Below are 22,931 nucleotides of genomic sequence, written 5' to 3'. Positions count from 1 at the left end.
AGGACATCGCAAATAAGTGATGACAATAGCGATGTCTAGACAAATGAGAATAGATGAGAGGAAGGGCATATGTGTTCATTTTCAACATTTGGTTGGAAGCAGATAATGAAATAAAAGATCTGAATCATTAGGTTCTCTTTCTTAACTCTCATCATCATGACAGTGAAAAAACAAGAAGGGGTGTGTGTGTGTGTGTGTGTGTGTGTGTGTGTGTCACAGCAGCCTGGTATCCCTTTTGTGAGATTCCTTCATGAAAGGAACTTATCCAAGAAAATTGTTTTAGTATTTTTTTAAATAAATGGATGCATTTATGTGATTAGATTTTAAGCCTTCTCCTCTCCCGCATTAGAGACACATGTTTTAAATGAAAACTTGTGTTTGTTTGGACCTATTTTTGCTTGGTGCTGTGGCCTGAAAATGTTTGCATCCCCTCAGAATTCCTATGTTGATATCCTAACTGCCACAGTGATTGTATTAGGAGGTGGGACCTTTGGGTGATCATTAGATTATGAGGGTAGAACCCTCATGAGTGGGATTAATGCCATAATAAAAGACGTGTGAAAGAGACCCATTGCCCCTTCCATAGCTAGCCTGTGCCATCGTGAACCAAGAAGCAGGCTCTCACCAGTCACTGACTCTGCTGGTACCTTGATTGGAATTTCCTGCCTCCAGAAACTGTGATACATTTCTGTTGTTTAAAAGCTGGCCAGGTGCAGTGGCCCACACCTGTAATCCCAGCACTTTGGGAGGCCGAGGCAGGTGGATCACTTGAGGTCAGGAGTTTGAGACCAGCCTGGCCAACATGGTGAAACCCTATCTCCACTAAAAACACAAAGATTAGCCCGGCGTGGTGGTGAGTGCCTGTGATCCCAGCTACTCGGGAGGCTGAGGCAGGAGAATTGCTTGAACACGGTGGGGCAGAGGTTGCTGTGAGCTGAGATTGCACCACTGCACTCCAGCCTAGGTGACAGAGTGAAACTCTGTCTCAAAAAAAAAAAAAAAAAAAAAGCTGCCCAGTGTATGGTCTTTTATTTTATGGCAGCCTGAACAGACAGAGACACCTAGGTTTCAAGAAATATCTACTATTTTTTGCCAATTGAGATGATTCTGCCTCCCTTCCCTTAGCTTTGAGGTGTTTGGATGAAAGTGGAGGTGCTTGTGTAGTTGGTTGAGTCTCTCCTCTGCCTTGTTGTTCCTGTTGAGATCCTGTGCATTTGTAAGTGGTCAGCGGGGTTGGGGCTTCCAGATGATGCCTTTGGAAGAGAAGCTTACCACCCCATTGTGGATTCATTTATTTACTCCCAAGCGGAACACAAGCTTCAGAAGAACCGGGACTTTGTCTCTTTCACTAAATATACACAGAGTTGGCAGTTAATTAATATTTGTCAAATAAATGTGAGGATCAAATGCACGATTTTGCCTGGTTAATGCGAAACAGTCAAACTGATCAGTGCTTAACTAGTTAGGACAAAGCTGAAGAATGACATGATTGTTTTAAGGTCATCTGGAGTTAACTCTAAATATGTGTGCATTCTCTGCAACTCGCACTGCTTCCTTCCTTTGAGATGCTTTTGTTTGGATCTCCTCTTTTGATCTCATGAGACACGTGAAGATGTGGAGATGGTGAATTCCAAATAAGTTGACCGTGGTTCCTGTGCTGAGACTGCCATTCACGTGAACCTGCCATATGGACTTCTTTTGATAGATCAGGAACCAACTTCATTGCTCATTTGCCTGGCAGTGATGATGCTTGCAGTGGGGTTTTGTGTGTGTGCGGCGATGACGCTTGCAGTGGGGTTTTGTGTGCGTGCAGCGATGACGCTTGCAGTGGGGTTTTGTGTGCGTGCGGCGATGACGCTTGCAGTGGGGTTTGTGTGTGTGCGGCGATGACGCTTGCAGTGGGGTTTGTGTGTGTGCGGCGATGACGCTTGCAGTGGGGTTTGGTATGTGTGCGGCGATGACGCTTGCAGTGGGGTTTTGTGTGTGTGAGGCGATGATGCTTGCAGTGGGGTTTTGTGTGTGTGCGGCGATGACGCTTGCAGTGGAGTTTTGGTGTTTGGGTCCCAATCTTTCCTGGTATATATTTTCCCCATTTTTAGGAACAGCACTGACTTTTTAGATCGTGTTGTTTTTTTCTTTTTTGTAACCACTAAAGTCCTATACCTGGAAAGTTTGTCATCTTCCTAAAGACCCAGCATGGCCTGGCAACTGGGTTGGCCGGAGGACTGGCTCAGCTGTGGTGGTCTTGGTAGAGACTGGCAAGTTGCCTTGGCGCCTGTGAGCCAGAAGCATCTGGGGAATTAACACAGTAGTGGTGCTCTAGTGATGTTACCGCTTCTTGTTTCAGGGTGCAGCAGAAGACCCCCAGACGGCCCTGGCACTGAACTTCGGCTCTACGTTGTTGAAGAAGAAGTCTGATCCTGAGGGTCCCGCGCTGCTCTTCCCTGAGAGTGAACTTTCCATCCGGATAGGTAGAGCTGGGCTTCTTTCAGGCAAGCTCTTTGCTGCAGACACTGAGCTGAGTCAGGCAATATGGACGTGGGGGCTGGTGGTAGGATGAATAGTGAGAGAAATGCCAGCACTGTCCTATCCCTCCGAATCACTCACCCTACTACTGCATGGAGCTAAACTGGCATCTGGCCCAGCACCTTCATTTCTCATTTGTTGTCCAAACCACATGCTTAGTCTACAGAAGGTAACGGTACATTTTGATCATCTTTTCGACTTGGACAGGTGGACAATGGGGTCACTCTGATGGTGATGGGGCTGCTTTGGGTTAGAGAGTACCAGCATTTGTCCCTCAGTGTCCCCCTCTCTGATGAACCCTGAATACTCCTTTTCATTTGTGTTGTAATTTACATCTTTTTGATTTACCTCGGCAGACTGCTGTGGATTTTTTTTTTTTTCCCCCGAGATGGAGTCTTGCTCTGTCGCTCAGGCTGGAGTGCAGTGGCGCGATCTCAGCCCACTGCAACTTCCACCTTTCAGGTTCAAGGGATTCTCCTGCCTCGACTTCCCAAGTAGCTGGGACTACAGGTCCATGCCTGGCTAATTTTTTGTACTTTTAGTAGAGATGGTGTTTCACCAATTTGGCCAGGCTGGTCTTGAACTCCTGACTTCAGGTGATCTGCCTGCCTCAGCTTCCCAAAGTGCTGGAATTACAGGCATGAGCCACTGCACCTGGCCAACTGTGGACGTTTCTCTCACTGATTCAGTTTGGAGCCAGAAAAGCTAAAGATGCTGACAGCATAGTCATGCCTTTTCTCTGAGTTAGAGGGAATGCGTCCCTCAAGAGGAATCAGACAGCAATTACTGAAGCTGGGTGGGGAGAGATGCAGAGTGGGCTGTTGCCCTTTGAGAAGTTGTTGAAGATGGAATGCAATACATTGTTTTCCAGCCTCGCGGTCAGACGCCTCTCCTTCTTGCCCCTCATTGTTTACTAAGGACACTTGGCTAGTTTAAGGGCCAGTGAGCATGAGGAGAGTTGGATGCCTTTTTTTCCCCTTTGGATTTATGTAGAAGTTCCCCATTTAATCCTGCAAGACCCCGGGGACGAAAACCATGCCAGGATGCTGTGGAGAATGGGCCCCTCCTCGCTTATGTGGAGTGCTCTCCTGAGTGAATTAAGGAAAAACAAATTGGTGACCAGTCACTGTGTTCACAGGAGTGATTTCAGGGAGAATAGTCCTTTCCCATTTCCATGCTGGCATTTTAATTGAATCTTTTTGCCATCTCTATGCTAAGATGATCTCTACCCCTTAGGGAGAGCAAATGTACAAAAGTTACAGCTATGCTGCAGCCAGGGCTCTGGTATCTGTGTTCAGATTATGTCCTGCATGAATTATTCATGGAGAACTCAAATGTCTTCTCCATTTGGGTTAATCCTCACTGCCGCCCACAACTTCCTACGTGGGATGGAACCAGGAAATAAAAATTTCATCCAATGTGAGCTTAAATCATAGAGGGTTAGAATGACAAATCTTCCTCCTGCCTCCAATCACACTTGTCACTTATACCCATCAGAACGCTTTAGGTATCATCTTCTCTTTTTACTGGAACATAATCAAGGACTGTCTGGTGACACAGTAGAGCACTGTATTCAAGTAAAACTTGACATTTTTCATGCTGAGTTCTGAACACAAGGCCACAGGCCTTTTCTGTCTATTTTCACTCACATGACTGCGCTGGGCTCCTGGGTTCCCCTTTGAAGACCTTATGATCCTGATTGTGAGTCTTCTCTAGGGTATAAAAGTTGGCCAGACTTTATCTGATTTTTCTATCTTCAGGGCCATGGGCTGGTGGGGTTGGGGGAAGGTGGTACAGTGAATTCAGTGCCTGTCAGTCAAAAAAGGTAAACATTGGCAAGCCCTTGGATGGACATTTTCCAATGGAGTCACAGCCGGGACGGGGTCAGGGGAGTTGGCTCTGCAGGACAGCCTCTGGGGACTGCTGGGTCTTCGTCTTCTTGGCCAACCCAGAGTTAAGTGGTAGGGGAATGAGGTGTGTGGGAGGGAGATGTAACCCTGTCCCCTTGCTCAAGAACACTAGGCACAGCCTGTTACCAGGTTACCAAGCAACCCTTGTAACCGTTGCTAGCTGTTCAGCTACAAAAGCAAATGCAGCTCTGGGGGAAGCACAAAGATGATCTCCCAGCCATCTCTTGAAAGGTCGCTGTTCTTCTCACCTGGACACACCTGTGGGTGTCAGGCACCTGAGGACTCCAAAACTGATAATGGCTATTTGATAACTGGCTTCATGCAGATGGAGCCTGAATATGCATTATTTGTACCATCTGGATTTGCCCTTAAGCTTGCTGTAAATGGAGCAAGGAGATGGGTTTAATGGGTATTTAGTGAATAACATTAGCCTTTAAAACATCATATTGGTGCTGCTGTTGTAATGTCCCATAATTGGTTCGGCCAGAGGAAGGACTAGAAAGGCCACACTCTGGGAGAGGAGTTCAGCTGCTCTGAGGAGCAGCAGCAGTGACGGCAGCCTGAGCTGGGAAAAGCATTTATGAGATACTTTCCTATTTAGGTCTTAGTGTGCAATGTTTTCTGATATCAGCTATTCTCAAGGCTGGGGATATTTTGGGACTTAGGTAGGCCAGAAGAAGTTCCTTTAAATCTCTCAGTCTCTCTTTCTTTCATTCTCTCTCCCATCCATCCATCCATCCATCTCCAATTAGCTTTCTTTTAATTAAAAATATAATGACATCGGTTAAAAGTAATTTTTCTTCCACCTTCAAATCCCTTATGGTCCAGTCCCCCCATCTCAGACACAAACATCGTTTCTAGTTTCTTGTGCATCCTTTCAGAACTATCATGTTTCTATAATCACACTTGACCCATTGTTCTGTATCATATGTTTTTGCACTTAACAGTACCCTTGGGTATTTTTTTCCTGAGGTGCTCATAGATCCATCCCATTCTTGTTATTGGCCATGATGCTACCTAATTAGCCCTCTCTGGATGCCCATGAGGTTAATTCTGATGCTTTGCTATTACAAAGAATGTGGCACAGAGCATTTTAGTATCTACATCTCTGTGGACAGTTATATTGTTGAGTAAATTCTAGAAATCAGGCCAGGAGTTCTTTATGTCTGGGCTCCATGCATGAGTACCAAAGGACTCACGAGCCTCTTGCACTTTATGCAAAGTCTGTGTGTGTGTGTATGTTTGTGTGTGTTTGAAAGGCAAGGGACTATAAGTTATATTTCATCACACCCCAGATGGCTGCATACCCCCAGTGTTGTTCAAGATCTTGGGCTTCTCTGTCTCAGTTGTCCCCACTCAGCTGTCAAGTTGAATTTTTTTCTTTTCTTCATAGCATCCTCTGTAGGCTAAAGAGAAGGTAGTTAAAAGTGAATCAGTTGATTCTCTTACTAATTGTTAATTGCTCCATTTAAATATGCAGTATGTTCTGGGGGAGGAAGTTGAAATGTTACCAAGCATCAACGGGCTTGCTGCCCGATGCACACAGAGGCCAATACCATGGCACTGGCTTTTGAGAGAAGAACAGCTTTATTGGGAGTCAAGTCAACTGGCAGGGAGACAGGAGGGAATGCCCAAATCTGTCTCCCTGAGCTAGGGGTTGGGTTGGGTTTTATAAGCATAAGTAATGAGGTGTGATCTGATTGGATCTTGCAATGAGGTGATGTTAGGAGGCATTATCTGATTGGATCCTGTCATGGGGTGATGCCAGAGTTCAATCTGATTGGATCCTGGATCCTGCCATGTGGTGTCTGCTTCTTAATTCAGTCCCACTCCTCTGTCCCAGCACTTAGGTTCCCCCTGTGTTTGTACACTTGGTTCATCTGAGCATGCTTAGGTTACATGACCTGAGGGTCCATGGCAACTGAAAAGCAGCTCACAGCTTTGTTACATAAAAGTTGAACCAGATTGGTCTGATGCAGTTATAGATACTCTTCACTAGTGAACTTTGTCATCACTATTATTATTGGTGAATTTCATTGGTCTATTAGCATAGGAGAATTGCCTATCATTTTGTGTATCTGTGGAAAGACCAGGAGAAGGCATTATTTTCTGGTAGAGCAAGAGGTGGATTTACTTTAGGAGATTATTCAGTTGTGAGGTGCCATCTGTGCATTTTCTGTAAATCTTTCTGAAGTGTTGGGGGAAAAAGTGAATGGGTACTCAAGTCAGGGAAGCGTAAGCTGTACGACACTCAGGTAAGAAACAGATTTTTCTCTTAATGCCCTATTCTTATAGGAAAATTCACTTGGCAATAAGAATTCTACCTACACAGCCTTGCAGATCTGATGCAATTATCAAAGCCATGTTGTGCAAAATGAAACTGATGCCGAGCTGGTGTCAAGTGGATTATAGATTATAGAACTGCAGTCACTGGCCATTAGCTAAGAGTCTTTGTTTTCTACTCCAAAATCTTGAATTCCTTATTGGTTCTGCTTCTGATGTGCTGCGTGGCACTCTTCCTGTGGAAATGGTCTTGCAGGAGATGATTTTCCTTTCTAGCTCAAGCTTCTCAAGTGCCCAACCCCGGATCAGCAACCCCAGGGCTTGTCCTGTTCGGGAACACGATGGAGTTCAGTTGCTCTTTGATCCCCTTCCTCCACCTCAAGACACTCTGTCTTCTCCAGGTATCACAGTGTCCTCTTTTAATCTTGTATTTGGAATCATCCCTTTCTCCCATTTTCCCTGTTAAACATCCTCCCTTAGGTGCCTTTGGAAAAAGATTTGATGAACTGAAGAACAGGGAGGTATTGGCCATTGACTTCATGTTTTACTACTGCTTACGTGTTTGTCTGTTGACTGGGAACGGTTTCTCTAGTTCAACAATGAACCCAATAGGTGGGTTTTCACACTGGCTAGCCTTTGGAGGATTGCATTTTTTTTAGACATAATGTGTGGGGCTTAGGGAGGGCAGCCAGGCTGTGTGGGATGCAATCTCTTCTCTGAAGCAGCTGGTTCTCGCTATAAGCTCAGCCACGTACATTCCACTCCCAATTTTCCTTGGCGCTAAAACTGCTTGGAATAGCCTAAGCCTAGGGAAGCCAAAGACGACTTATTTAAACAGCTTCACGGTTCCTATTACCTTTCTTTTTCTGTATCTTCTAACTTTCCACGTCTTGCTGAAGGACATGTTCCTTTTGTCACTGATATTTCCAGTCAAATTTAGTGATCTTAAATTTGATCGAGAGTGAGGTGTAACTCCTAGGAGAAATTCTGAGTGTTTATAACTAGGTTTCCGAAATAATGTGTTTGGGGAAGTCTCTGAGATGTTATTAATTTTGACTTTTTATTGGTAAGATCTCTAAAAATGAAAGAGTATTTTCACAACAGTTCATGTAGATATAATTTCTTGGCATGTGGTTTTGGCAATCAGAGTTTTATTTATTTATTTTTTTCCCTGTACCTGCTTGGTTAGGGGAGACTTTAAAATCTTCTCCTGGCCCAATTGAGAGGAGTTCTCTAGGAACTGAAAAATAGGTAGGCCCTGGCTGCTACCTCCTTTCTGGGCTAAGACCCGTAACCTGGGTTTCTTCATTTAAAGTGTGAGAATGCACGTGTAATCCCAGCACTTTGGGAGGCCGAGGCAGGTGGATCACCTCAGGTCAGGAGTTCGAGACCAGCCTGGCCAACATGGTGAAACCCCTGTCTCTACTAAAAAAAAATAATAATACAAAAATTAGCCAGGCGTGGTGGCACATGCCTGTAATCATAGCTACTTGGGAGGCTGAGGCAGGAGAATCACTTGAACCCAGGAGGCAGAGGCTGCAGTGAGCTGAGATTGTGCCACTGCACTCCAGCCTGGGCGACAGAGTGAGACTCTGTCTCAGTAAATAAATAAATAGAATGAAGCAAACCAGCGTTAAAATGTGCCGCACAAAAATATTTTGCAGGAGGGCAAAGGGCTCAATAATAATAACTGCCAGAAGCTTTTTCGCATCTGGATATTAAATAAACAATGCAGAGATACCTTCTTGGACAGGGCTCTGTGCAGGCAGCATGAGACCGTTAGTGTCCTAGCTCATGGGAACATTATCAGGGTGGGTACACTTTATAGAGTCTTTTGCTTCTGAAGAGTGTTCTATTTGGCCTAATATGGAGCACTCAAATAGCACTTTATCTGCTTCTGCCTTTTAAAAAAAAAACACAGTCCTGATTTTCTAAGCCAGGCAGTAATTTCAGAGCAAATTTTCATGTGGCATGAGGCTAGAGGCAATTTGGCACTTACATGTGTTTGCTAGGGCTGCTGTAGCAAAATACCACAAACCGGGTGGCTTAAACTGCAGAAATTTATTTTTTTCACAGTTCTGGAGGCTGGAAGTCCAAGACTAATAGTTGGCAAGATTGGTCGGTTTCTTCTGAGGCCTTTCTCCTTGGCTGGTAGATGGCTGTCGTCTCCCTGTGGCTTCACCTGGTCTGTCTTTTTATTGAGACAGGGTTTCACTGTGTCACCTAGGCTGGAGTGCAGTGGTGCGATCATGGCTCACTGTAGCCTCAATCTCCTGGGCTCAAGCTATCCTCTCACCTCAGCCCCCGGAGTAGCTGGGACTACAGGAGTGCGCCACCACACCTGGCTAATTTTTGTATTTTTTGTAGAGATGGCATTTTGCCGTGTTGCCCAGGCTGGTCTTGAACTCCTGGGCTCAAGCTATCCACCCACCTCGGCCTTCCAAAGTGTGGTCTTTCCTCTGTGCCTGTCGGTGTCCCAATCTCCTTTTCTTATAGGGACACCAGTCATATTGGATTAGGGCCCACTCTAATGACCTCATTTTAACCTTATTAACACTTTAAAAATCCTATCTCCCTTACAGTTACATTCTTAGGTACTGGGCATTAGGTCTTCAACATAGAAATTTGAAGCAGGGGACGTGATTCAGGCCATAGTTGCGCTGAACAATTTTTTGAGAAGTTGTCTTCCAGAGATAGTAGTTAGCTTCAAGGAATTCCAGGTGTCAGGAGAAAGGAGTTCTCTTTGTTTCTGCTTTCTAGATTCTCTCACTGCATGGCTGCCTCCTTACATTAGCCTCATACCTGCATTGGCTGGGAATGCAGAGTATGCAGGATGAAAAAAGAGTAGAATGAAGTTGAAAAGTTACTCAAAGAGTGCAGCGAGAAAGAAAGTCAGGGCCGGGCACGGTGGCTCACGCCTGTAATCCCAGCACTTCGGGAGGCCGAGGCAGGTGGATCACCTAAGGTCAGGAGTTCGAGACCAGCCTGGTCAACATGGTGAAACCCCGCCTCTACTAAAAATGCAAAAATTAGCCGAGCGTATTGGCACATGCCTGTAATCCCAGCTACATGGGAGGCTAAGGCAGGAGAATCACTTGAACCTGGGAGGTAGAGGTTACAGTGAGCTGAGACCACGCCATTGCACTCCAGCCTGGGCGACAAGAGCAAAACTCCGTCTCAAAAAAAAAAAAAAAAAAAAAAGTCAGATGGCTCCAAGTCTGATCTTTTAAGACTGCTGGCAGGTGTACATCTATGCTATCATGAAGTTAAAGGGATGGCACCATTAAAGGGATGACCGCTTCCACTGTCACCTGAAACAGTCGGCTCAGGTAACTTCTGGGGAAATAATTGCAATACACATCTGAATGTGTAGAAGTTCTCTCCTGACTGTGTAAGTTTCCTGTTGCTGTCACAAAAAGTACATATTGAGCATCTCAAATCTGAAAATCCAAGATCTGAAATGCTCCCAAATCCAAAACCTTTTGAACGCTGACATGATGCTCAAAGGAAATGCTCCTTGGAACATTTTGGATTTCACATTTTCAGATTTGGGATGCTCAACTGGTAAATGATGCCAGTAAAATAATGCAAATATTCCAAAATCTGAAAAATCTGAAACACTCTGGTCCCTTCAGAGAAGGGATGGTTATCTTGTACTATACAGAGCTGCTTAAAACAGCAGAAACGTATTCCCTTACAGTTTTGGAGGCCGGAAGTCTGAGATCAAGGTGTCAGCAGGGCCACACTGTCTCGAAAATTCTAGGGAAATTTTCTAACTTCTTTTGGCCCCCAGCGTTTCCTGGCTTGTAGCTGCATCAATTCAATCTCTGCCCACATTGTGACCTTCATCCCTGTGAAGTGTGTCTATGCCCGAAACTCCCTATCCTTTGTCTCATAAAGACACTAGTCATTGGATTTAGGGCTCACTTAATCCTGTATGACTGCTTCTTAACTAATTACATCTGCAAAGACCCAATTTCTAGGTAAGGTCATATTCCTTTTTTTTTTTCTTTTTTTTTTGAGACGGAACCTTACTCTGTCACCAGGCTGGAGTGCAGTGGCGCAATCTCAGCTCACTGCAACCTCCGCCTCCTGGGTTCAAGCAGTTCTCCTGCCTCAGCTTCCTGAGTAGCTGGAAACAGGTGTACGCCACTACCCCCAGCTAATTTTTGTATCTTTAGTAAAGATGGGGTTTCACCATGTTGGCCAGGCTGGTTTGGAACTCCTGACCTCAGGTGATCCACCCACCTCGGCCTCCTGGAGTGCTGGGATTATAGGCGTGAGCCACCGTGCCCTGCCTAGGTAAGGTCATATTCTGAGGTTCTGGCTAGACATGAATTTTGGCGGGGGACAGTATTCAGCACTGTACATTGACCAGCCCCATACTCTGATCACTCCATGACCAGACTTCAGGAGCTTGGTTCGTCTGAGGCGCCATGTTTGTCTTATACAAAGGAGGAAGATGGATAAAATGAGAGGAAGCAAGAGGACGAGTCCTGGCAGTAATAAAAGTCCACTTAATTCATCTGGAGCCCTTAGAGCAGCTGCTGGGGTGCTTTGTTTGAAATATTCATTAAGTATCTACTGAGGAGTTAGGGATACAGTCTCCTTATGCAAAATTTAACATTTGCTTGCTTAGCAGGTTCTATCATATTTATAAGCGTTCTGACACATTCATTTCAGCTCGTAAGTCTATTAAACTGGAAAATGTGTTTTTAATGTGCTTTAGGGAAACAGAAAGAACAGACAAGTGGCTTGGGTAGCACCAGCCTTCATTAGGATATTCCTGCCAGGCTTTTATTAGTCGAAGATTTAAGAGTCTGTGCCTGAAGCCACACAGCCTGGGCGCTTTTCATATTATTATTTTGCTTTGTTTTGCAGAAGTTATTTTTGCAGAAGCTCCTTCTGGGGATGCAACAGGGTGGCACGTTGGTTTTGAGTGCTTGGGATCTTTAGGAGTCCTTTGCATTTATTCACTCCCAGGTCAACCTCTTACCTGTTACTAAAAGTGCCTAATAAGGAACGGAAGGCTGGATTTGAGCCTGTGAAGCTGGGAGGAAATTGACAGCAGTTACTGGAATAGTCAGCCTTCGAGAAGGAAAGGGTTAGGAGGAAGATGTGGAACTGGGCTTTGAACCTGCATGAAGTACAGAACAGCCCTAACCTTTGGGATGGGGCCCACGTAACACTTCCCTAAAGAAAGGAGTCAGGGATATGCTCCACTCGCCCTGCGTTTGCTTTTTCCTGTTCAACCCTCCGTCTCCTCTCTGGGTTGCATGTATGCTAGCATTCTGTTCTGCTTTCTTCTCTCTGGTGTATTTTCCCTCCTGGGTCCAGAGAAAGAAAATAGCTCTGCATATCTGAAAATTAAATCAGTTGTCTCAAGGAAACATGATTTTCAGAGTTGCAACGTGATGTTGGGGGTCGTAACATTTTGAAGCTGGATGTTCAGGGATTTGCCAGCAACTCCCAGCTTAAGTCCCTGAAACAGAATTCACTGTCTCTGTCTGCCGACTTCTTGATTACACAAACTCATCGTGAGCTTGCTGGGAGGCAGAGGCATTCCAGGAGGATGGCAGAGGAGAGAAGTGCATGATATGGTCTCTTACAGCTCTTAGATGTGGTGAGCCAGAAGTCTCTGCTCTTTTCCCCCAGGAGACCAGGCTCACCTAGCGGTTTCTCCCTTGGTGAGATTTGCTCAAGTCAATCTTAGTGAATTGGTTGTGCCCTTTCCAGTAGGGAAGGCCCTGTCGTACACATAAAACCAGAAGACACGTGCCTTCAAGGAGATTCGGCCCTCGTGGGGAAACAAATATGAGGCCGTTTTGTATGGTCCAGCATGAAAGCTATATAAACCACTAGCAATCATGTAAATGGGTCCCACCACTGTGCTGGCCTTAGTGGGCCAGCTTTCCTAACTCCTCTGTAGCGCAAATCATGCCTTTACTGCCTTACAGCCCTTCTGAGGCCAGCTGGCCAGTGAGATTTATTATTTATTTATTTATTTATTTATTTTTTGTTTGTTTGTTTGTTTAGACAGACTCTCTCTGTCTGTTGCCCAGACTGGAGTGCAGTGGCGCAATCTCGGCTCACTGCAACCTCCGCCTCCCAGGTTCAAGCGATTCTCCTGCCTCAGTCTCCGGAGTAGCTGGGATTACAGGCATGTGCTACCATGCCCAGCTCATTTTTGTACTTTTTTTAGTAGACACCAGGGAGGGGGGTGGTTTCACCATGTTGGCCAGGCTGGTCTTGAACTCCTGAGCTCAGGCGATCCACCCGCCTCGGCCTCCCAAAGTGCTGGGATTACAGGCGTGAGCCAATGTGCCCGACTGCCAGTGAGATTTTATTCAAGGTATGAGGATGAGCAAATACAGTAAATAACAAAGAGAGAAGGATATCAGCTGGCCATGGCAAAGGCAGCTCTCAGAGCCCACCGGCGCTTGCTAACCTCTTGGGACCCTCTACCGCAAGGGTCCCCAACCCCTGGGTAGCAGACCAGCATGGGTCTGTGGCCTGTTAGGAACCGGGCTATGCAGTGGGAGGTGAGTGGTGAGCAAGCGAGCATTACTGTCTGAGCTCCGAGTCCAGCCCGATCAACAGCAGCATTAGATTCTCACAGGAGCGAGAACCCTGTTGTGAACGGCACACGTGAGGGATCTAGGTTGCGCCTTCCTTATGAGAATCTAATGCCTGATGATCGGGGGTGGAACGGTTTCATCGTGAAACCACCCCCTACCCCCCACCTCCTATGTGTAGAAAAATTGTCTTCCATAAAACCAGTCCCTGGTGCCAAAAAGGTTGGGAACTGCTGTTCTCCAGGGAGAGTCCCTGTCTGGCTCCAGGGCTAGGTTCTTACTTAGTTCCATGTCTTTAGAGGTAGAGTTTGAGGTTTGGTTTTTCTCAGGTCTTCAGATCTGCCTGCCCAGGGAGAGGCCATTTCCACCACCTTGGATAAAGAAAGTGAGGCCCGGCCAAGACTTGCCTTCCAAATTTCCATTGCCTTTCCTAGGATCTCCTGTTTGTTCCCCGGGTAATTACCAGGGGAATTTTTTTTTTTTTTTTTTTACTTTTTTTCAGATGAGATACTGCCATGACCTGTAGCTGTACCCTGTGGTCTCACCAAAACAAGGATGCCAGGATTCATTAGTTCATGAGTATAAGCCACACTGCACATTGGGATCATCTCGGAAAATGTGCAACTTGGTCTCAAAAACCCTATGAAATACAAATTGTGACAGTCCAAGCTCCCTGGTCATTTCTTTTTTGTTTGCTTGTTTTGGAGACAGCATCTCGCTCTGTCGCCCAGGCGGGAATGCAGTGATGTGATCTCGGCTCACCACAATGTCTGCGTCCTGGGTTCAAATGATTTCCATGCCTCAGTTTCCTACGTAGCTGGGATTACAGGCGAATACCACCACACCCAGCTGATTTTTGTATTTTTTAGTAGGGACAGGGTTTCGCCATGTTGGCCAGGCTGGTCTCAAACTCCTTAGCTCAAGCGATCCCCCTGCCTTGGCCTCCCAAAGTGCTGGGATTATAGGTGTGAGCCACTGTGCCCAGCCTTCATGGCCATTTCAAGAATTGCTGAGGTGATAGCCAGGCACAGTGGCTCACGCCTGTAATCCTAGCACTTTGGGAGGCTGAGGCGGGTGGATCACGAGGTCAGGAGTTCAAGACCAGCCTGGCCAACATGGTGAAACCCCGTCTCTACGAAAATACAAAAAAAATTAGCTGGCCATGGTGGCGTGTGCCTGTAATCCCAGCTACTCAGGAGGCTGAGGCAGGAGAATTGCTTGAACCGGGACCCGGGAGGCAGAGGTAGCAGTGAGCCAAGATCGCACCACTGCACTCCAGCCTGGGCTGCAGAGTGAGACTCTGTCTCAAACAGAATTGCTCAGGTGATAAAGGATATGAATATTTTTAAAAATTTGTTTTTTAAATTAATATATCATAAAGCTCATTCTTTTGAAGTACAGTTCCATGAGTTTTTAAGAAATGCACGGATTTGTGTAACCATCACCATAGGAGAGTTCCATCTCCTCCCCAAATTCCCTTGAGCTGCCTCTTGGCCCCTTGTAGTCAAACCCTACCCTCAACCCATCCCTGTTTCCCTTTTGTTTAACCTCTGGTGACCTCTGAGCTGTTCTCTGCCCCTATATTTTTGCCTCTTCCAGAACGTCACGTAAATGGACTCATGCAGTATGTAGCCTTTTGGATCTAACTTCTTTCCACTTGGCGTCATGCGTTTCAGAGAACTTCATTATGTTGCAAGTGTCAACAGTGTGTTCCTTTTTAAGGCTGAGTAGTATTCCATCGTGTGGATACACCACAATTTGTTTACTTTCACCAGTTGAAGGACATTTGTGTTGTTTCCTGATTTTTCAGCAATTATGAATGAAACGTCTATCGATATTGGCATACAGGCTTTTGTGTAAACATATGTTTACATTTCTCCTGGCTAAATACCCGGGAGTGAGATGGCTGGGTCATGTGATAGGAAACCTCCAAACCGTCTTCTAAAGCGGATAAGCCGTTCTTCAGGCCCAGCAGAGTTCTAGTTGCTCTGCACCCTCACTAGCCCTTGGCCTCATCTGTTTTTTGTTTTGTTTTGTTTTGTTTTTAAAACTTGAGCCATTCTAATGAGTGTAGTAGTGGTCTCTCGTGACTTTCATTTGTGTTTCCCTAATGACTAATGGTGTCGAGCATCTTTTCATGTGCTCATTTGCCATCTGTACATCTTCTTTGGTGTCAAAATCTTTTGCTTATTTTTTAATCCATTTGTTTAATTATGGTAGAGTTTTGAGAGGTTTTTTGTTTTGAGATGGAGTGTTGCTCTGTTGCCCAGGCTGGAGTGCAGTGGCGCAATCTCGGCTCACAGCAACCTCCGCGTCCCAGATTCAAGCAATTCTCCTGCCTCAGCCACCCGAGTAGCTGGGACTACAGACACACGCCACCCTGCCTGGCTAATTTTTGTATTTCTAGTAGAGACGGGGTTTCACCATATTGGTCAGGCTGGTCTTGAACTCTTGACCTCAGGTGATCCACCTGCCTCAGCCTCCCAAAGTGCTGGAACTACAAGTGTGAGCCACTGCGCCCGGCCCCGAGAGTTCTTTTTCTGTATTCTGCATAGAGGACCTTTGTCAGATATGTGATTTGCATCTCTTTTTCTCCCAGTCCCTGGCTTGCCTTTCCCTCTTCTTAACAGTGCCTTTGGAGATCGAAAGTTTTTAATCTTGATGAACTGCCAATTTATCAGTTTTTCTTTTTTTTTGTTTTATGAATTGTGCTTTTGGTGTTACGTCTAAGAATTTTTTGCATAACTTAAGTTTGCAAAGGTTTTCTCCTATTTTTTTTTCTAAAAGTTTTACGTTTTACATTTAAGTCTACTATCTATTTGAAGTTTCAAAAAAATATGGTGTCAGGTAGAGTTCAAGGTTGAGTTTTTTTTTTTTCATATGGATGTTAAATTGTCCCAGCAGCATTTATTGAAAAGACTGTATTTTCTCCATTGAATTATCCTTTTGCTTTTGTAAAAAGTTCGTGAGCCATATTTGTTTGGTTCTGTTTTTGGACCCTTCATTCTGATTCATTGGTTTTTGTGCGTATCCTTTCTCCTTTCACATTTTAGAATCAGCTTGCCAATATCTACAAAAAATCCTAATGGCACCAGGCGTGGTGGCTCACGCCTGTAATCCCAGCACTTTGGGAGGCTGAATCGGGTGGATCGCTTGAGGTCAGGAGTTTGAGACCAGCCTGGCCAACATGGTGAAACCCCATCTTTACTAAAAATACAAAACTTAGCTGGGTTTGGTGGTGCGTGCCTGTAATCCCAGCTACTTAGGAGGCTGAGGCTAGATAATCGCTTGAACCCGGGAGGCGGAGGTTGCAGTGAGCAGAGATTGCACCCCTGCACTCTGGCTTGGGCGACAAAGCAAGACTCCATCTCAGAAAAACAAATCCCAATGGGATTTTGACTGGGGTTGCACTGAATCCATAAACCAATTTGGAGGAAATTGACATCTTAATAAATATAGAGTTTTCCATTTTATGAACATGGTATATTCTCCAAAGTCTTTGATTTCCTTTATCAGTGTTTTGTGGTCTTCATCATACATACGCTACCATTGGTTAGATTTATACCTCTAAGTGTTTTATGGTACTATTTTAAATTATACTGTATTTTAAATTTCTAATTGCTCATTGCTAGTATATAGAAATATAATTGACTTTGTATGTGCTAGCCCTGTATCCTCCAACCTCACTAAACTCATTTATTGGTTCTAAGAATTCTTTGGTAGATTCCTTGGAATTTTCTGTCATGTCTATGAATAGTGACAGTTTTATATCTTCCTTTCAATCTGTATGCTATTATTTCATTTTCTTACCTGATTGCACTGGCTAAGACTTGCAGTATAATGTTGAAGGGAGGAATAAGAGCAGACAGTCTTGCCTTATTTCTAATGTTAGGGGAAAATCATTGAGTGTTTCACATTGAGTGTGATGTTACCTGTAGGTTTTCTGTAGATGAACGGTATGCATACTTGAAAAGCCACCACTGTCCTGAAAGATGTCACAATATAGAAATGGTATAGATTTGGAGTTCAGAGAATAGGTTCTGGAGTCAGACTTACTGGGTTTGAATTCTGACTCGACTCCTTAGCGGCTGCTAGATGTTGGAGTTTTGGGAAGATAGGCTAAGCGAATACATGTAAAATGCTTAGAATGGTGCCTAGTATATTGTATGCTCTCAATGAATGTTAGTTGTTATTCTGTTTGGACAACAGTAAAAATAGCCAAAGAGCTCATGGAGCCTGGATGTAGGAATTTTTTGGCCCCAGACCGTGGAGATTTTGATGCCCATATTGGAAACTTTGGAGAATGTTTTGGTTCAGGTGTGGATTCTTATTGAGTCATTGAGCACATTTGGGTCCGAACACTCTCTGAATCAGGGATATGGAGGAATCCATACCAAAAGAACAGGTTGTTTCATAGAAACAGGGAGGGGAACATCACACACCGGGGCCTGTGGGGGGTGGGGGGTAGGGGAGGGATAACATTAGGAGAAATACCTAATGTAGGTGACGGGTTGATGGGTGCAGCAAACCACCATGGCATGTGTATACCTATGTAACAAAACTGCATGTTCTGCACATGTAACCCAGAACTTAAAGTATAATAATAATAATAATAATAATAATAATAATAATAATAATAAAAGAACAGGTCGTTCTTCAGGTAGAAGAGGAAAGATAAATCCCTAAAGAAACTGGATTTAAATTCTGACTCAACTCCTTAGTGGCTGCTAGACGTTGGAGTTTTGGGAAGATAGGCTAAGTGAATACATGTAAAATGCTTAGAATGGTGCCTAGTATATTGTATGCTCTCAATGAATGTTAGTTATTCTGTCTGGACAACAGTAAAAATAGCCAAAGAGCTCATGGAGCCTGGATGTACAAATGTGAGGTTAACGAAAAATATACTACAAAATCGATGTGATAAATGATAGAGAATTGCAGTGAGAGGTGTAGAAGACGTGCGTGTCTGTGGTGAGAGCAGGGCCTGGGGTTGGGGGTTGAATCACAGCATATGGTAGGAGCATGGCTCATGGTTCACTAGTCACAGTGGACTTTGTTCATCTTCCCCCCTGCCTCTACTGAGTTGTAGAGCAAGATCTTAGATCAGAGAATGAAAGCTGAAGTCGTAAGCATTTGAGTCATGCAGTGGGCTGAGCTCCCTGTCACTGAAAGGATTCAAGCAGAGTTGTAGTGACCAGTGGTCAGGGAAGTTACAGAGGGGCTTGTTGTGCAGTGTGAAAGTCTGGGTTGAGTAACTTGCTAAGACTTTCGTCATGCTCCGAGATTCCTCAACCTTGAACCAAGAACAAGGACACCTGGGGAGGGGGCCGGGCAGCTGAGCCCATGGCTCCCCAGCCTCCTCTGTCTATCTGGCGCATTTGGGAAGGGATCATGTGATACAAAATCTGGGGCAGCGGATGAACAGAGAGCGGGTTCTGGGCTGAGATCTTGGAGATGGGGAGTGGGAGCTTGGGCATAGCGTTCGAGGCACAGTCCCACAGGTGAACAGATGCAGTAGCAGGTGAGGCCATTGGCGGCTGCAGCTCTCTTGGCTGGGCTCACTCAGCTATACAGCCTACGCTTTCTGCAAGGTGTTGCCATGGTAACCTTTTCCTCTCGCTTCTGCAGTCCACCAGTACTTCTCGACTTGGTTAACAAGGCATCTCTTCCTGTTTGGTTTCATCTCATCTTGTCTTTTTTCTTGCTCTCTCCATTTCTCTGGGTCTCTCTCACTCACTCCTTTGCAGCTCTCTCTGTACCTCTCTTTTTGGGCCTGTACTCCTCTTTGTCTTCTATTTCAGGTGATCTGCCCCTCTTCCATTCTATCCAAGGCTGGAGTGAGGTCCCCCAGCCTCTCTCTCACTTCTAAGCATCAGCAGCTCCTTGAAGAATTCTCTCAGGCTCTCTTGGGCCCAGGGCTGCCACGTGCAGCCCCAGTGCAGCATTTCCTGGGTGGTTGGTACCAGGAATTGGAAGAGCTCTTCTGGGGCCCTGTCTTCTTTCTTTGTATGGAGACCCATGTGGGTAGATTCCACCCTGGGGTCCTTCCCTCTCTTTGGAAAATGAGATCTGGGTGAAGTTCTCCTCTAGGCTTGGTTTAGGTTGACTTTGCACAGTGGAAGCCCATTAGCCTACAGTGCTAAATAAACTCAGCCACTGGTCTGTTGCTAGGGCCCCACCATACATTCAGGATGGAAGTGACCAGTCTAGATGCTTCTGTGAGATTTATTATGGAACACAAGCCTCTCCTTGAGGCCACCCTTCTCAGTGCCTCTGTGACAATCCTTCAGCCCCTCATCCAGCCTGCTTGATTAGAGTTATTAACCACTTAGTGTCAAACTGTAGTCGCTTCTTCTGTGTGTCTCAGCCAGGGAGTAAAGAAGATTTGCCATCTTCATTCTCTTTTCCTCAGAACCTTATGTTCCAGTACTACTCAACTGGAGGATTCTTAATGATGCTGCTCTTCCCTTTGCTGCCATAGACCTGTCTCAGGCTGGACAAGAACAGTAGGATGAGGGTAGAGACTCTGTACTGGTATCTGACAGGATCCTATGATCTGACCAAGACTTCAGAGCCCGTCTTTGCTAGTTATGGGATTAAGCAGCCCCTGTAGCTCACCAATGTATAGGACCGGGCCAGTGGAGGAAAGCATTTGCGGGTGGAACGTTTAACAACAAAGCAAGGGAACAGGAAGGGCCACAACTGGAATGTAATAGAAACAGCTCTCCCAGAACTAATGAGCTGCCCTGGCTTCTCTGCTGGCCTGCTATGAGGGAGTAATGGGGCTCCAGAAGCTTGTTTAAAATGCTGTATGCAGAGGGCTACACAAAGCAGGTTTTGATCGTGTATTTCAACCTGCAGAACAGGACATTTCAACTCAGAAACTGTATTTTAAAAGTCAGGAGATTTCTAGGAAGGGGCTACAGAAGTTCTGTTTTCCATGCCTCTACTTTGGATCCCCATTTAATATCCTCGCAAAGTCAGGGACATTTCAGTGTTGCTTTCCCCTGGGTACATTGAGGCAGACAAACACATTGTCTTTCTCCGGAGGAAACTCTTCAGTACCATACATTTAACACAGCGATGTGCCCTGTTTTCTAAGCACAGTGTCTTCTTAGAACCAATTGGCAGTTCTTTTCTTTATTCTATAGAGTGCTTAACAAAAGTTAAATCCAGTTTCCAAGGGTAGCAAGACCCCCGGGGCACAACTGGAGAGGTCTGGAGGGGAAGGGAGTCATCTGCTATGACTATCAAAGGGCCTCGATTCCTATTTTTCTCCCTTTAAGAAAAAAAATTTGCACCCTTAATCTTAAAATGTGAAGTTTCAATATTTGGGAATTTTTTAATTGGATAGAATTGTTGGCTGACAATTGGGTAGCAGATCTTCCAAGGCTGCAGCGATGCCTGTGTAGACTCCGTGAAGTGGCTGCTCACTCCTTCCTTATTTGGGCTCTCACCATGATGACCCCTGGCCTGTCATCCTTAGCACATTGACCTTGACTGTTTTGTGGAAAGGAGACTACCCGAGCACCCGATAAAAACCACACACTATTGGGTTATTGGCATTTGGGGCGGGCCAGTTCTTTATGGGGTAGCCCTGTCTTGTATATTGCAGCATGCTTAGCACTGCTGGTCTGCAGTCCCTAAGTGCCTGTAGTACCCCCCGTCAACGTGTGCATGGGGCAGAAATGCCCCAGACACTTCTGATGGTCGCTAGAGGGCTGTCTACAAGGGAGCAGATAGGGTAGGGCAGGATGGGTCTCTCACAAGGACACTGGACCCAAGGAGTTTGAATTCCAGCTGAGATTCTGCTGTGGAGTAGACAGCCTGGGGCCAGGCTGGGTCTGTGTAGAGGAAGGGGTACCTTTGCAGTGTGCACTGGGAGGCTCTGTGAGTTCGCTCTGCCCCTGGCCATCACCCCTGGCTACAGACTGTTGCTGGAGACCCTTTCCCCAGCAAAGCCCACCAATGTGGGTTCACAGGCATTTAACATTCGACTTCCTAGTGCTTCTGGGCTGGCCCAGTGCAGTGCCTGGCATGAAGCAGGTGCTCAGGGCATGTCTGTTGACTGAGTGAAATGAATGAAGCCTACCTGTGGTTTTGTCAGGGTCCAAAGATCCTTGGTGATGAACTCTTGCTCGGTTCCCAGAGGCATGCACTTCCCTTTGTTTGTATCACCTCTATCTAGAAGCCTTTTCCATCTTGCGCTAATGCTTGAGGTACAGCCAGGGAGGTTCAGGCTGTGAGATTCTATTGACGTAGGCTCAAAGCAGGAGAGTGAAGGAGAGAATCAACTATCAGGGCCCTGGGAACCTGGAAATTCAATTTTTTTTTTCCTTCAAAGCCACAGCCTACACTTCCTGGTTGTAAGATTTCAGTCTCCACTTTTTCCCACCCACTGCTCTGTTTTCTTCCATTCAAATTCTCATGTCTTCCTTACCTTCTTAATATGACATTTTGGAATTATTTTCTCTTTTCAGAGCTTGGACTAAATGAAGAATTCCTGATGGTCCCTTTGTTTTCTTGTTTGCTGGCAGGTGGGATAGAATCAGGCTTGGTACTACCAGGATTCATGGTTTTCTTTCCTCTTTCTTTGGTACAGAACTTTCGTGTTCTTTTTTTCATTAGTTCATTTGTTCATTCATACTTCATGGAGCCAACTGCTCTCCTTGGCTGAATCCAATTAGTGAACTTGGTCTCTGCCTTCACTAAGCCCAGGAAGAGACAGACATGTAAAACCAACGATTACACAGTAATTACAAATAGTCATCCTGCTATTTTGGATACTTGTTTTCTTTTATAGTCTCCAGAGGGTGGTTACAGTTGTCTAGAAAAGAACACAATCATTAGGCCTGGGATCCTCCTCTTTGTAGGAATTTTTTCATTTTTTTTGGAGCAATGAGTGTTATTTGAGCACATCAAATTCAGCCTTGTTGAGAATGAGATGGTTTCTTCCTTTATTAACCCATGTACTTTGGACTGTGCTATATGGCTCAGGATGATACTACAAATGTTCCCTTTTCATGGATATTTCCTGTGTGTGTGACCTTGACTGTTGAATGTGGGCTTTCCAGTGTGTGTGTGTGTGTAGTGTGTGTGTGTATGTGTGTGTGTGTGTATACATTTCCTTCTCAATAGAACTGATTATTTTTGCATGTAAGAGATGAAATCACCTATTGATTTCACAAATCATCTGAGCCCTGTGCTCTTTTTTCCTGAAATTCTATGGGAAAATGAAAGGTAATTATGCATTGGAAGCACACACTAATAACATGCTTGTGGGTGGGGAGGCGTGATTGCAACATGGAATTGGCATTCCTGCTGGTCCTTGTCTTTGAACTTTCGCTACTGAAATATTTGAGATACTCCAGGTAAGCCTTATAATCACCAGGAGTTTTCTGTTTTAAAGCAGCATCAGTGTTTCTGAAACTCATGGGATGGCCTTCCATTCTACTGAACATTGGCAAGGTCCTTTTTAGAATATGTGTTGAATTTCATATACCTGAAGGCACAACAACAGGCTTGGAAATGCTTCAGTGAACACTGGTTCAAATCCAGGGCTGGGACTGGGCGCAGTGACTCATGCCTGTAATTCCAGCACTTTGGGAGGCCAAGGTGCGTGGGTCACTTGAGAGTA

At 45.3% G+C, this 22,931-nt stretch overlaps 1 protein-coding gene across 11 annotated transcripts in view; it reads left to right on the top strand.

The window, feature by feature from the left end:
- Positions 1–22,931, top strand: part of SLC39A11 (solute carrier family 39 member 11) — a 465,897-nt gene that overhangs the window by 147,389 nt on the left and 295,577 nt on the right. For 7 of the 11 annotated variants that reach the window (XM_034942802.3, XM_008962857.4, XM_034942795.3 and 4 more), the window contains one exon: positions 2,348–2,492. In XM_034942802.3, coding sequence (XP_034798693.1) covers positions 2,348–2,492 — 145 coding nt within the window. The remainder of the gene's footprint in view (positions 1–2,347; positions 2,493–22,931) is intronic. The other 4 variants (XM_003810519.5, XM_034942799.3, XM_057300206.2 and 1 more) reach the window with 1 other exon arrangement.

The sequence above is a fragment of the Pan paniscus genome, chromosome 19 (genome assembly GCF_029289425.2).
Source record: "Pan paniscus chromosome 19, NHGRI_mPanPan1-v2.0_pri, whole genome shotgun sequence".
Lineage (NCBI taxonomy): Eukaryota > Metazoa > Chordata > Mammalia > Primates > Hominidae > Pan > Pan paniscus.
This window is presented reverse-complemented; position numbering and strand designations above follow the sequence as displayed.